Consider the following 15,592-nt stretch of genomic DNA (forward strand, 5'->3'; position numbering starts at 1 on the left):
AAACAAGGCGGTCAGAGGGCTGGATTTAATGTGATACATTTCAATATTTAATCAGTTTAATCAGTTTTGACTTAAGTTATAGCATAACTTATTTGGTGTCATAGGTCTACCTGCAAGTTATTCCTACTAACCAAACAGTAGCTAGACTAAAAGTTAACTAATTATAGATCACAACACTTATCTGGTTTCTCATGTTTAAAGAGTAACTGAACCCCAAACCCAAATCTGTGGTGAAGCCTGACACCTAATGGTGAAAAGTAGGGTAGTGCACTGCTCATCTGCTATTGGCTGGTCTTTGTGCCAGGTGATGTTAACCACCTGTTGTACTCGCAACGCTGTATTGTAGGAACTGGTGAGATAATAAAAAGCTCTTCAAAGTTAAGGTCATGCATTCATTTTCTGCTCAGCTAAGCGCCCTGGATTCGCTGAATAGATATTAGAAGGAGGACGACCACAGCAGCTCTGCAGCAGGATGCGAGAAGACAGCAGGTTTACTCTACCTGGATCTGAATAACGTATTCGGTTGCCAGGTCCCTCCGAAACACCTGATTGGCCACCAGCGTCCCGTCTCTCTCCAGCACAAACTCTCCGCCTTCGTTTCCCGACAGGATGCGGAAGTCAAATGGCGGGCCGTTATGGGAGGAGTCCTGGTCGATGACGGACAGCTGCAGGATGCTGGTGCCGATTGGCTTATTCTCCTGGGGGGGGAGGGGACACATTGTTAAGCCGGACCTGCCTGGTCGGGGTTTGTCTTTTGTAGGGTCAAAATATGTTGAAAATGTGTATCTTATGTTCTTTTATCATACAGTCACCTCCCTAGGATTCTGGTGTGTGTGTGTGTGTATACTACGGGGCAGCATTAGAGAAGCAGGCTGGTGACCGCAAAGTTGTCCGTTGGAATCCCAAAACAGCTGGGACTGCTAAGACTGATATATCAGAAGTATTAACTATTTAGTATTAAGTAATGTATGACTTTTATCACCCTCAAAGTAAGTTTTGAAAGCCAGAAATCTCAGCACCTGGCCAAGTAATTGTTGAGTTCCCCTGTAGCTATATTATGGTCATTGTGTGCTGTGGGGCAGGAAAAAACCTACTTAATGTACCTTTAAAGGCCACTGCTGGAAAACATTCACACTATTGAACTAATCACACTAATCACATTCTTATCTATTTTTGTGTGAATATCCACTGGCTCACAGAGCCATCAATCAGGTTTACCTGTATGACAGTGGTGAGGTTGGCTGGGGAGAAGGTGGGGGGGTTGTCGTTGATGTCGGAGATGTCTATGTTGACCATCACAGTGGAGGACATGGCTTTGACGCCGCTATCCAGAGCTCTGATAGCTAATGAGTAGCCTGAAACCTGGAAGGACAGAAACATAGAGGGGCGTCCAAACTCTCAGACAGTAAAGTATTGCCATGCATGAGGCTCAAGGATAGACAGTTCAACCATTTAAAATGCTGAGGAATAGTGATTATTGACCTTATTCACATGGCGGCCATTTTGAATACCCTCCCGGATTGGCCGGGAGACTCCCACAATAAGCCTCAGTCTCCCGGAATGGAAAAAATAAATAGATTTTTTGACAGCTGAATTTTTTTTAAGAATAAATAAATAGAAAATAATAAAAATTGCATGTAGGTTGATTTAAGTGACATGCGACACAACTGGGGAGGATTTACTAAATGTAGTGTTTTGAATATAGCGTAATGTAACCAAACACAGGCGATGTGTGTGCGTCGGGTACGTCCACTGCGTCGCATGAAGTTTATTTTTATGACTTTTTGCTGGGATGTGCTCTTTACATGTGTTGTTTTTCTTGGCTGTAGGTTGCGTATTTAGCAATTGGCAATGTGTGATGATGGTTAACGGGACATGCACATTGCGCATTTGGCATTGCGTAATGGTGAGAGGGACACGTCATATTTGGCATTGCGTAATGGTGAAAGCATATGGCAATTGGCAGCAAAACACGCCAGGAATGAAGTAAAGTGCTCATTTTCATAGTAGATGATTCTATTTTTCTAGTTTTGCATGGTAAAGTTGTGTGTGTATTTGAGAGAGAGAGAGAGAGAGAGAGAAGAGAGAGAGAGAGAGAGAGAGAGAGAGAGAGAGAGAGAGAGAGAGAATCTAGCCTAGGTAGCTAGCTAGTAGCTTACTAACTAAACTAACTAACTTCTCTGCTAAATTCAAAAAGTGGTTGTGGTTGTTCTCGAGGCTGCTGGCTAATTTGGTAACTGTTAGGTTTGTCTGTATTTTGTACTCACTTATGTGTTTAAGTAATGCTACTTTTATATATGCCAATCCTCCGGGTAGAGTTTCCCACCCCAAGTGTTCAAAATGGCCGCCGTGTGAATAAGGTTCATTGATGCATCTTGCCTTTGACGATTTCTATTGCAGTGTCTAACAAACCTGCTAACCAGTTCTCCAGAAAGCTGAGGTATGCAACATTAACAAACCACCGCTTATTGTTGTGCATTTTAATGAGGTACACGTGTATGGGTTGCCTTTGTATGTGAAGGCTATTAATGTTTGAAGTATTTCAATGGGCTTGAGCATAATGTGTCATTTTCACCACATCAGTGAGACATGGCACATATTTCTGAGAGTTCTTTAGCAACACGTGTTGAAGATGTGTTGCTATTGACATGTTGTTGACGTGTTGAGATGAACATGACAGCAGGATCCTCATTATTAGAAGCATGACTGAACTGTGACTTCTTTGAGAGCCAGATTGTCAAACAAGGCAATGTATTCACTGCAGTCAAACAGCTGATTCAGTGGCTAAATCCTGTCCTCACCTGACACAAGGGCGTCACCGTGCTTCATCCATTTTCCATTTGAACAAAACTCACCCTGATATTCATTAATGTGGTTAAACTCCACTAAATTCCACCATTAAACTTTCCCATATGTTACTTCATTATCGTGGAATTTGCTATCATTTCACGGCTGGCATAATAGGATATAGAAAATCAAAATGCAGCAATTTCCATGCAAATCAATTCAGTTACACATTAAGCAGTAGTGACAGACGCTAATCGAGTATTATCGCCGATTTTTCCATGCCTTTCTACGCTCACTTGGATGGGTGTTAAACATAATGGCCCTGAGTGGCTGATAAGGAGCTTTTTGACTGGCTGTGGGCGTGACCTTTGACCCATGGAAACTACAAGTGCTTTCAGAGTGAGACGACAGTGGCTCGCTGGATTGAAGTTGTCATATTGTAGAGCAAACACAGCTTGAGGAGGGTTGTCTACTGTTAGTATGTGGCTGTCTACAGGAGACTTGGGGCTGTATAAGTTCTCACACACACACACACACACACACACAAACCTTATTCCCCTAGCATGCTGCTCACTCTTCCCTAAACTAGCTGCAGGGTATTTTTCTGTTCCTCCATATATTGCTTTATAATAAAGGCCTAACAAAGCACACTGGAGAGAAATGCAATAACTAAGAAACAAAACAATAAGCTGCTGCCTCAGAGATATGCAAGAATAAACCACAGTAGTAAACAACTATGACCTGCTTAGCAGAGAGAGAGAGAAAATAGAATATCCTGTATGGAAATGAGAGTAGGAAATACATGCAAACACACGCACGCACGCATGCACACACACACACACACACACACACACACACACAGAGGGCTGCTCTCTGATAACCCAAACACACTTTCATCAGCCAATACTTTGATCCCCCACAAGCCCTGGTGCTCTCTTTCTGAGCACGCTCAGATCCGCTCACCGACCACACTCATGAATTCTTTATGATGGGAATCCGAACACTTCTGAACATTTCGAGCACTCCGGAGGAGGGTGGAGAATAAGAGGAAGAAGAAGAAGAAGAAGAAGAAGAAGAAGGAGAAGAAGAAGATGAAAAAGAAGAAGAACAAGACGACAGGAAAGAAAACAGCTCTGAAGAGGAGAGGGAGAGATGCAAATCCTCCCTTCTTTTTCCTGCTGCAAATTAAAGAGCTCCATGTGAGCGCTGGTTACTGTGTGTGAATTAGCTTTCACGAATCCTTTCTGGTTGTCAGGTCAGTGCAGCAAAACTTCATTTGAAAGTGATTGCTATATTATTGTATATTTAACTATGGATTATAGATAGATATATTAGATCTAATAGAAAGTAACATATTTGATGGGACAATTGGTTGCATTTTTAAATATTGAGCAGTGAACATCAGCTAACATTAGTTTCCAAAATGATAGGCTTAGATGATGATGTTTTAAATTTTGTGTCACTGAACCTGCTCTTGGCTATTGAACATAACTAAGCCAAGGGGACTCTACTATAGAGAATGGATGCAAGCCTTTGATCACAAACTTGGTGACAGCCTAACTGATGAATCAGAAGTAACAGAGAGGGAAAATGCTGAAATCTCATACAGGATCATTTTAATAGATATGTGAAAAGGATAAAAAGTTTCAAACAGCCTGCCGCTTGTGAAAGCATCTCCATATTGCTTTTAAACTATCTCTGGCATTCTACTATTGTTACAGACATTCCTGCAGCTCAAACTGATCATTGCCTCAATATCAGCAGATGTCAGCAAACAACAAGTATCCCTGTGCAAACATGGCTTATAAAACAGCGTGTGTGTGTGTGTGTGTGTGTGTGTGTGTGTGCATGCGTCCTCACCGTCTCACGGTCCAGCCGCTTGTTGACTTTGATGACGCCGCCGAGCGGGTCGATGAAGAACTGGTTGTCTCGGTCTCCGCTGACAATGGAGTAGAGGATTGCTCCGTTCACCTGACTGTCCACATCCTCTGCTGTCAGCTGGGAACACACACACACACACACACACACACACACAGGGTTAGGATGATGGTAGCGGGGTCCAAAATTTCTAACCGCCAAGTGCCAAATGCTGCTAAAATTTGTCTTTGGTGGTTAAATCAATAAGGGTCACCACCACACTGGCCGCTGTTTGAGACAATAACATTTGAATGCCTCAATTATATACATATTTTTTCTTTGGAATTTTTGCCTTTATTAGATTTGAGTGTATAGTGAAGGGAGACAGGAACTTTGTCCCCTACACTCTCTCTGACTTTGAACCAATCTACACCAAGCTCTACACCAAGCAGTAGCGTCTGAACTTTACAGACTAAGGTTTCCACGTGGAGACACACAGCAGTAGCCTGGTTCCAGACTCCTGAATCTCGTCGCACCCCTGAGCGATTCAGAGAGTCTGGTGTCGCTTCTAGCTCGGAGAAACAATTAAGCCAATCAGCGTCTTTGCGGGTGGGGTTAAAGTTTGAACCGTTCGTGCAACGGTTTTTCTTTGGCGTTTTCGGCTTATTGTCAGTCAAAAACGACTGACATTCTTGAAGTTAGTCAATACGCCCTGCATCACTGTCATAACTTAAGAGCAGCCGGATACATCAGTCACTAGTGATGGGAAAATCAACCCCCCCTAAAACAAGTTAGTAAGCATATAGAGGAGGGAGTAACTATCTTTAAACTGTAGATGGCAAACAAACAGAAAACAACAGATAAGTTGACAGCTACCTGTTTGGAGGTTTATTTGAAAGGATACAGCTTGCAAAAACTGATAATGTAATAACTTGCTGGATAATGTAATTACATCACATTATTACATAACCTTGTGATTATTATGTCATAAGAGGTGTAACATATTTTTGACTGATGATGTAATCATTATATAGACTAATGATGTAAGTTATCGCATTCTTCTTCTCCTTGTGGATTTTTACATAATAAGTCAATATTATTGTTACATCATCAGTTCAAAATATTTTACACCCCTTATGAAGTAATAATTGCTGATTAATTTAATACTATGATGGGTTTTATTACAATTTCAACCTATTTCGTGGTACTTTTAATTACATTTTGACAAGTTATTAAATTATCCAGCAGTTGCAACATAGCTGGCTTTCAATATCATGCATTTTGTTGGGGAATGACAGCAACATTGAATATGGTTAGCTTTACATACGACATTTTGTCGGTAAAAACCCTCCCCTCTTACACCGCCTCCCCACCAGCCTTTCCACTGTTTTATTGAAGTAAAAAAAATGCCCAGCAAAAGGGTCTGCCCACTCCTCCTACAGACTGCCTGACAGTTCATCTTATGGCTAAATTCACTGCTTAAGTATTAGGCTCTGCTGAGTCTTTGCTGTGCTGCAGTGGATCTGGATGTGGGAAAGGAGAGAAGTGAAAGCCAAGGGATGTGGAGGGTGAACATGCTAATTTCAAGCTCGTCACCTGTTTTGTCTGTGAAGCTGACCAATATAACAGCTCAAACCAAACCAAACGAAAGTATATCAAAAAATTGACAATTTCCCAATTTCTAGCATCTGGACCAAGCTGATGACAACATCACACAAATGACAAAAATCAAGCAGACCCATGGCAACCTGCTTAGGCCTATCCATGATTTTAGTCTCAGGGAGTGAATCTTGATGTGCATGGCATTCACACTGCACCCCCACCCCCCATTCCCCCCAAAACCCCAAAATTTATAAATTAAAAAAAATTCTTGGCTAATATCTTATTGATCTTTTTAACCTGCAATTCCAATCCTGTCTACATCAGAACGATCCAATATGTTGAATCAGTAGGAGCTCAGGACTGTACCTGGACTACAGACTCTCCGATGGCAGCGTCCTCCGACACCACGGCGGTGTACAGGTTGCGGCTGAACATGGGCGCGTTGTCGTTGACGTCCGTCAGGTTGATGTTCACCGTGGTAACAGCGCTTAGTGGTGGCGTGCCGCCATCGCGAGCCTCCACCGTCAGAAAGTAGTCTCTGCATGCCTCATAGTCCAGAGGCTTGGAGACCAAGATGGCACCTTGAGGAGGTGATCAGAGATTGATAGGATTGATAATATGCATTTGAATAAAAGTGTAAACTAAGCATTTATATCAAAATGCACTGTGATGCAGTAAAAAGGACAGTATTAATTATCAGTGGTAAAGGCCAAATACTAATTACTGGTTTGGAAAACTAATCTTATCTGCACTTTTCATATCTAAATGCCAGATCATTTACCAGTAGATACCAGTAGGTGCTGGATCAAAGACATTGATGATGTGTGTGTTAAGGGGTGGTGGTAGTCTAGAGCAGTGGTTCTCAACATGGGGTCCGGGGACCACCAGGGGTCCTTGGGAGGGGGAGAGAATGTAGAGGAATGACTATTTTGATCATAGTTTCACTGTTATCTCTCAACCTAGAATACAGATAGTCTTGGAATTCTGGACAAAATCATATCGAACGATAAAAATATTCTCAGATTTGGTTTGAGAGACAAAATCTCATCAAATGGGGGTCCGTGGCCCTAATGTGGACTAAATTAGAGGTCCTTGATAGGAAAAAGGTTGAGAATCACTGGACTAGAGTGGCTGGGAAAAGAGCATGATGCTCTGTGAGTGTTCCTTGCATAAATAAAGGAAAAAAATGAGTGATTGGTACAGGACAAAAATGCAGTGGTTGACGCTCACCAGTCAACGGGTGGATGTGGAACTTCCCGTGCTCGTTGCCTGATCGGATGCTGTAGGTAATCTCAGCGTTGGTCCCGATGTCCTTGCTGGCGGCATAAACTCTGAGAACCTCGGTGCCCGGTCCCACATCCTCTGGTACTGTCGCGAGCTGATCACGACGTTCGAACACCGGCGGGTTGTCGTTGATGTCCAGTACAGTGATGGTGACATTGACTAGCGAGGAGAGGTGCAGCGGCGAGCCCTGGTCGGAGGCACGCACTGTGATCTGATAGGCCGGCTGGACCTCACGATCGAGGACGCGCTCCAGGACGACAATGCCCGAGGACTTGTCGATGGAGAAGGAACCTCCAGCAGAGTTGGCCAGAGAGTAGACCACCTTACGACCTAGACCAGCTGGAGATACAGCAGAGAGCGAGCTTCAGTCTCAGACTACAGGCAAAAAAACCCAGTCCAATGTGAGCTGGGTGAGATCTAGTTTGGACCCACCTGAGTCAAAACCCAACATGATGAGAGTGAAGTTAGGCCAAAATTACGTTTTAGAGAAAGAGGATTGAGAGGGAAAAGCACGGTCTCTTTTATTTTTCACTCCCCCTTCATTACCGTTTATCCAGTACCAAGCCAAAAAAGATCTGCATGATCAAATCCTTCAGAACTGAAGGAATTCAAAATAAATCTGTCCAACCTAAACCCAGCTTTCAACTTCCTTCCCTTGTAGTTCTTAGCCAACATTAACCAGTTTCACTGACAGACGTTTGTACATCAATGTGAATGACTGTCTAAAGTGGTTTGGTTATGGTGGGCTTCTTTGCTATTGCAAACTGAGTATGCTGCTTAAGTGAAATGCTGAGTACGAGAAATGCAGTGTCGGCTCAGTTTCAGAAAGCCGTCAAAGCTTATCAAAAAGACATGCTGACAACATGAAAGGAATGTTTTATCATGTACTTCACGTTCCCTTGTGTTATTTTATTTCTATCCATATTTATATCCAGATGTTATTGTGGCAGGTAGGTAGGAGGGTGGCTACACTGGTAGAAAGATTTGTTTCTCTAATCAACAAACCCTACTATCCAACAAAACAAAAAGCTTGGTAGCACCTCTGCTACCAAGATTGCCACACTACGACATCTGAAATGTCATATAATATAAAATCACATGTAAAATAATGCAACTGATTAAGATGTTAACTAAAATAATAATAATAATAATAATAATAATAATAATAACAATAATTAGGGCCCGAGCACCGACCGGTGCGAAGCCCTATTGAAATGCAAGGAATTATTATTATTTTTCTTTTTCCCCTCAATGAATCGCATTTTTGAGGGGCTAAAGGTGCTCGGATAGTTGCGAAACTTTAGCCACGTCCACCGTTCACTGTCCAGTAACGACGCCGCGGCTGCAGCACAACCCGACGTGCGCAAAGTGCGAGGGCCCGATCATCGCTGCTTGCAGCTTTAATGATAATTGTATTTGTATAGCGCTTTTCCTAAAGTTACAAAGTGCTGAACACAGGCTATAAAAAGTATTTTAATAGAAATAAAGTGGAGGAATGTTGACTGTGTTTCTAAATGGCCACACTCCAACAGCTGCTTGCCAGAAACTAGAGTCCAAACCAAATAACCCTATCTGGCTTCATCACACTAACTTTCTGCTGGATGTAACGTCTGACTCCTATATTTACACTCAGTCTGGACCTAAACCCAAACCAAACTACACTATTTGGCCTTCTTCACAGAGAAAAGTGGAAGGAATGGTAACTTTCTGCCGTATGCAAACTTAACATGAAGAAATAAAAGGCTCTTTGTAATATCTGCCTTGTAAATTTTTTATAGACAAAACTAGTTTGTAGTTGCAGTAGCCTAGTTAACTACACCTCAAAGTGTCAGAAAAGTAATAAACTCTGAAAAACACTATCCAAATTGCTAATGTTGCTCCTCTAGGCCATTTGCTCTACATTGCTAACAAATGCCAGGCTATATTTAGCCATTTTAGCTAGCATATCAGTTACATGTATTGTAATGCAATATGCAGCGCTAAGCTAGCTGCTTTTGTTTGTGTCTGAATGATGAAACAGTAGAAGAGGTGGAGGAGCGAGGCTGGACTTGGCTGGCAAAGATGAACTTTTTTTGTTTGAGTCACAAGAAGCCCAGCTCCTTTAAATTAAGAGAAAATGTTTGGTGTGAGAACATTGTTTAAACTACTCCCCAACAATGGGTATATGCCTTTAGGTGTTAAACTCGGATTGCAGTTACAGTGTGTGGACAGGTGTGACATTTTGTTGGCTGTGGTTTCTTGTTCCTCCAACTGGACGGTGATGACTAACACAGGGTTCCTACACAATTTCCATTTTCAAATTCCATACTTTAAAATTTTTAGACATTGCAGAATTATCACTTATAGCATTACATATCTGTGTATATACGTAGATATACTAATGTTACTGATCCTTTTGTGTTTTTTTCAATATTCTTTAAGACATGGAAAATTTCATGATCATTTTTGATACCTTTCCATACTTTCCAAACCTGTGTGAGAACCCTGATATGAACCAGCGCTAACAGCAAACTGGGAGGAGCTCTCACTCTTGGTATGGAACTGTAGGTGTAGATCATGTATGTGGTGGAGGGTAAACTTAGCTTACTTACCTCTTTGGGCTGACATAAAGCTTCATGATATGAAATTCAGAGTATATATCATAGTAAGTAGTATCAAACTGATGTAAGTTATGTGACTATAGGTTGTTTTAAGGGGGAAAAGCATAAATGAATACTTTTGTGGTTGTGTGCCTCATGATGATCACTGACTAGAGGTCATAGTTCAGCAGCCTTTTTATTTACTGCTGGTGTAGATACAGTCAATAACCTGAGTACTGGGACACTGAGTTAACGTGTTAGTGAGTTAGTCTTTCTGTCTGCTTGTCTGTCTGACTGTCTTTCACCCTGTCTGACTGTCTTCCTGTCTCTCCAGAGAGCGACAGGCATAGTGGCAAAGAAGCCTGGTCACCTTCATCAGGGTCTATGGCCTGGATACGGGTCAGCAGGGCTTTGGTGGCAGTGTCTTCATAGACACTGGCGGTATACTGTGGCAGGGTGAAAATGGGCGGGTTGTCATTCACATCCGTCACCGTCAGCTGCACCTCGGCACGGCACCACCGCCCACCACCGTCCGTCGCCTGGGCGACCAGCCGGTAGGCGGGCGTCTTCTCCCGATCCAGAGCCACCGCCGTCTTTACCTCACCTGGACAGGTTGGAAACAACAGAGATATAGAGATGAAGTCAAACATGGTGTCTCAGTGGTTTGCACCCAGCCTAAAGGTTGTGGGTTAAATTCCCGGTCCTTTCTGTGAGGAGTTTGCATGTTCTCCCCATGTTCTCCTGGGTTTCCTCCCACAGTCAGGTGGATTGGACACTCTAAATTGTCCATAGGTATAAATGTGTGGAGACCTATACAGGGTGTCTTAATGCATGCTGGGATAGGCTCTAGCCCCCACCACCCTGAAAAGGAGTAGGCGAATAAAGCAGAATGAATTAATTCAAATAAAATGTGCAGCACTAGGAAGCCATGATAATGGATATCAGATGAATAGCAGAATATAGAAGAATATTAGTTCTGTCTAATAGAGAAAAATGGATTACATCTCACTTGTTTTTGTCCAATCATCAAAAACTAATGGTCTAAATCTTTGTTATTCTGCTAAGACTAATAGGACTGGAATACAGCCTCAGCCTGTGCTAAAAGGTTAGTTCTTGACATCGGTCTTGTTGCTGTATAAGTGGTATTGGTGCATTTTTAAAGCCACGGCATGTCCCTACCGGTGTCCATATCCATGCTGAAGTCCTGGGATCCAGGACCATGTAAGGTATACTGGATCCAGGCACTGACACCCACATCAGCATCTGTAGCCCCCACCCTCAGCACCACTCTGTTGACTGGGAGGTCCTCTGGGATGGAGGCAGTGTACACAGCCTGTATACACAACACAGACACAGACACAGACACACACACAGGATCATCATTTCTTTCCCCTGTATTAGAAATAAGCTACTATTGCTCAGCCAAAGAGGGAGGGGGACTCGATCAATCACAGGGTATCAGGTTCATGGAAAAAGATTATCCTGAATAAGACCTTAACCAGAGTATGACTACTAGCCCGGTTACCAGGTAGTTTTATTTCTCACCTGGTCGCAGACGGGGCTGTTGTCATTGGTGTCGGTCACCATCACCTCCACTGTTGCCTGGGTAACAAAGAGTCCGTCGCTAGCGGTGACATTAAGAATGTAGAGGTCACGATCTTCCCTGTCCAGCGGTCCCTTCACATACATCTTCCATTCACCCTGAACCAGACCCAGCGCAAACACACCACAACGATTCCCACCTGGCGAAGAGAGAGAGAGAGAGAGAGAGAGAGAGAGAGAGGAAAAGCAGAGTAGATAGACATTATACATGTAAGTAAACTAGGAGGCAGCCAGTTGACACAACAGCACAACAGAAACAGACATGCACATGATCATAAATAATAACTATCATCACAATTATGTATTTAACTGTGCAGTTGGAAAACACAAATTACCCTTCCACTGTATAAAAAAAAAAAAAAAAAAAACATGAAGACACATGCACACACACACACTCACACACAAGACACAACACACTCATCAATGCACCAAAATGTACTAGCTAGTCAATTTCTTGACCCACTGCTTCCATGGAAGCAATTGTCCGATTAAAACTCAACGATTACTGCAATTACCATAAGCATCTGCTTTATGTGGACAGTGCACGGAAATTAACAGTGCAGCAATCAATGAAGGTCAGACCAGAATACAGCCGGGTGATTTATGAGAGCGTTGGGCGGCTGCTGACCCATTTAACTGGACCGTCAAGTCAAAATAGCACAAACCTCCATCCTCGCTTGGAGATGGATGGGATGGGCGGAAGTAGTAGTACCACGTATATATACAGGGGGACAAAATATTGAAACATGAAACAAGGACTTTAACTTCTAAGTAACTAAATTTCAAAATTACAAAGGCAGTTTATTAAGTTGAATGCCAATTAGTAGTCTGTGTGAGCTTTAAAACAGATCTGACAATCACCACTAATATGTGAGTTTTCAAAGCAATGTGAGGCAGCTAACAGAGCTCACAGAGGACAAATATTCATAGGGCATCGGTGACACAAAATATTAAATTATATAATGTGTCATGAGAATAGTGTGGAACAGTTTGTCAAACAGATAAACTGCATCGGCAAAGAGGAATAGTGGAGGAAATTGGAAGGTCAGGAACAGATGGACACTTTACAGGATAGTTGGTAAACACCACAAATCTACAGACTCAAACATTATCACAGAATTGAACACCTCTGTGACTCAGTCTCAACAACAACAGCACAGTTCAGGACTTGATGACAGCATCCAAGGAGGACTGAAGCTAATGTTCCCATATTCCAAGATGATCCACACTGCTGGTTTCATGAACAGCAGGGTGAAGTCAAACTCCCTCCATGGCCTCCCCAGTCAGCAGATCTACACATCATTGAAACTTTATGGGAAGTGGATTTCCACTTTCTTCATCCCTCAAACACCTGGAGGCTTTCCCTCTTGAAGAAAGGTCCAATAGTCCAGTACACAGTTCAGGATGCAGGATGACAGCAGGACCAGGAGGACTGAAGCTGTTCTACTCCTTCGTAGACATACTTGATATTCACATATTGTTAGCTGTTTACCTTATTTGTCCACCCCCAGGATATAGTATATACCATAAGATATGGTACAATATGTGCAGTATTCACTTCCACCCATCCTTCCACATATATATGTGTGAGACAGACAGGCTGAAGAGAGAAGAGGTTAGAGGGAGATAGATGTTGGTAGAGTGAACAAGAGATGGACAGGCTCCCTGAGCATCACCACTTCACACTTACACCTCTTCACTATAACACTCACACTAAAACCAAGTGCAGATGCTCAGTGTGTGTGTGTGTGTGTGTGTGTGTGTGTGTGGGCCTCAGTGCTAAAAACTGAGTCTCGAAAGCTCTTCAGCATCAGCTCCTTATCAGCAACCTCTTCACCTCTCTAATTACAGACTAGTCCTGCTGTGACAGGGCTAGGATTGCACACACACACACACAGACACACAGACACACACACACACACACACACACACACACACACACACAAACACACTCAGATTTAATCACCAACACATTTAACATCATTCACCTGCCAAGGAGGAAATGATGACTAATAAACAGTCTGGTGAGTGTGTATTAGGTTTGAAAATGGACATGTTCACACTCTATTGCAAATGGTCTGCTCATCATTAACAGGATAGGTCCGCTAGAACTATGGATTAGTGATAGCCGTTCACTCATGCCTCCTTTCAAAGGTCTAATTACATTGAATTCAATAGAATACAGAAGCTTTTCCAACAGAGCACTGCAGAATTCAGGCTTAGGGGTAATATCTTAGATAATACTATCAAATTAACACTATCACGCCATTCTAAACTGACAGTGTAAATGAATGCTGGAGGTTAGGTTATCACTGGCTAAAACAATCAAGACTTGTCTAGAGGACTATTACATGATTTTTATCTGCTGGGAGTGTCTAGTACATTTTGAGCTGGCCAAGCACACTGGTATACTTGCTACCTTAGATCTACAAGGCAAAAACAATGTTCTGGTGAACAGACCTTCTACAAAAAGTATAAAGTGAATTGAAGAATATGATAGGATCCACCACCTTCCCCACACTCCTTTTGTGTTTGTGATCTTTTACAAGGGACATGGCAGATAAGATCCAACATTTTGAGGACTAAATACATCACCATGCACCGCGCAGTTAGCATTCAGCCAACCACAAGAGCTACAGCATGACATGTTACACAAACACTAAATCATTCAGGGGCTACAACGCAGTTTGGTTTACACTTAACTTTCATGTTATCTCATCTATTAAACATTCACGTGCACACACACAAACACTAACAAATCATAAACAAGCCTTTGTGAGTGGCAGAATGTTAGTGCCTGAAGCCATATCCCAAATTCCCTGACTTCCATCAAGGTGTGAAAACCCTGTTTCACTTAAATGGAAGTGATGATATCTTGGATACAATATAGCTTTGGCACAACGATTACGCCCGAAGAATGCTGAGCCCATACAAAATACAAACAAACAATAATACTCCAGAAGTTAAGCTGCTGTTTGCAACTTCAAATCAAATGTCTTTTCTTCTATCATGCAACATCTGTATCATAACGGATAAGGCCAAGCTTATCTTTTCACAGCAAGGGAAAATATTCCTGTCTATGTTCTGTCTTGGTTTGCTGCCTACACCTTTATACTGAGTAACATCAAGTGGCTGTCTCTTTCAGAAGTGAGAAAGGTCACATTTGTCTGTATTTTCAACACAGTTCATTTGCTTGGTTTTACTTGCGTATTTCTTTTAGCTATATCTTTTATACTTTCTCTCCCTGCAGTGTAGCCACAGCTCATTCCTCCTCTCTCCTTTTCTCTTTCGCTGTCATCTATAAGGTCACATCACTCACATGTCTTTCATTCACTCCATCTGTCTGGGTGATACTCATTAGAATGCCATTCAGCGGAGGATTTCCTTCCTATTAAAAGTCCTTCATTAGCTCTCTATCTCCCGTCGGCATGGTGGTCCTCTGTCTTAGTCTCTCGGGGCGTCCCAACTTCATTATTACCTCCTGGCTTGTCAATTAGCAGAGAACAAATCAGCAAAGTCAGTCCTTTGATCACCATCCCTATTATTAACACAACTTTAGTATTCATCCTGCTTCTATCTTTCTCTATTTCTTCCTTTTCTCTCCTTCTTTTGCCTCTGATATCTTTGTCTTTTTGTGCCTCGAGCCTTTGTTTTTCATTTTCCAGAGAGGGGCATGTAACAAATCAAATAACATTTTATCTCCTACACATTTGGAGAACGTTATGCCATTTCCAGAGAGGGGCATGTAACAAATCAAATAACATTTTATCTCCTACACATTTGGAGAACGTTATGCCATTGAACTCCCATTGATTTGTCTGGGTCAACCACAATCCAGTTAAAATACTGCAGCTTCTTTAGACTGGTGTCAAGCTTACCTT

At 42.3% G+C, this 15,592-nt stretch overlaps 1 protein-coding gene across 5 annotated transcripts in view; it reads right to left on the reverse strand.

The window, feature by feature from the left end:
- fat3a (FAT atypical cadherin 3a) overlaps positions 1-15,592 on the reverse strand; it is a 126,901-nt gene that overhangs the window by 27,207 nt on the left and 84,102 nt on the right. For 3 of the 5 annotated variants that reach the window (XM_071905366.2, XM_078284096.1, XM_078284097.1), the window contains 8 exons: positions 11,655-11,851; positions 11,289-11,442; positions 10,480-10,713; positions 7,477-7,869; positions 6,613-6,827; positions 4,648-4,785; positions 1,219-1,362; positions 501-698 (listed from right to left, as the gene is read on the reverse strand). In XM_071905366.2, coding sequence (XP_071761467.1) covers positions 501-698; positions 1,219-1,362; positions 4,648-4,785; positions 6,613-6,827; positions 7,477-7,869; positions 10,480-10,713; positions 11,289-11,442; positions 11,655-11,851 — 1,673 coding nt within the window. Of the gene's footprint in view, positions 1-495; positions 699-1,218; positions 1,363-4,647; positions 4,786-6,612; positions 6,828-7,476; positions 7,870-10,479; positions 10,714-11,288; positions 11,443-11,654; positions 11,852-15,592 lie in introns of all 5 variants that reach the window. The other 2 variants (XM_071905365.2, XM_078284095.1) reach the window with 1 other exon arrangement.

Source organism: Centroberyx gerrardi, chromosome 6, assembly GCF_048128805.1.
Source record: "Centroberyx gerrardi isolate f3 chromosome 6, fCenGer3.hap1.cur.20231027, whole genome shotgun sequence".
NCBI lineage: Eukaryota > Metazoa > Chordata > Actinopteri > Beryciformes > Berycidae > Centroberyx > Centroberyx gerrardi.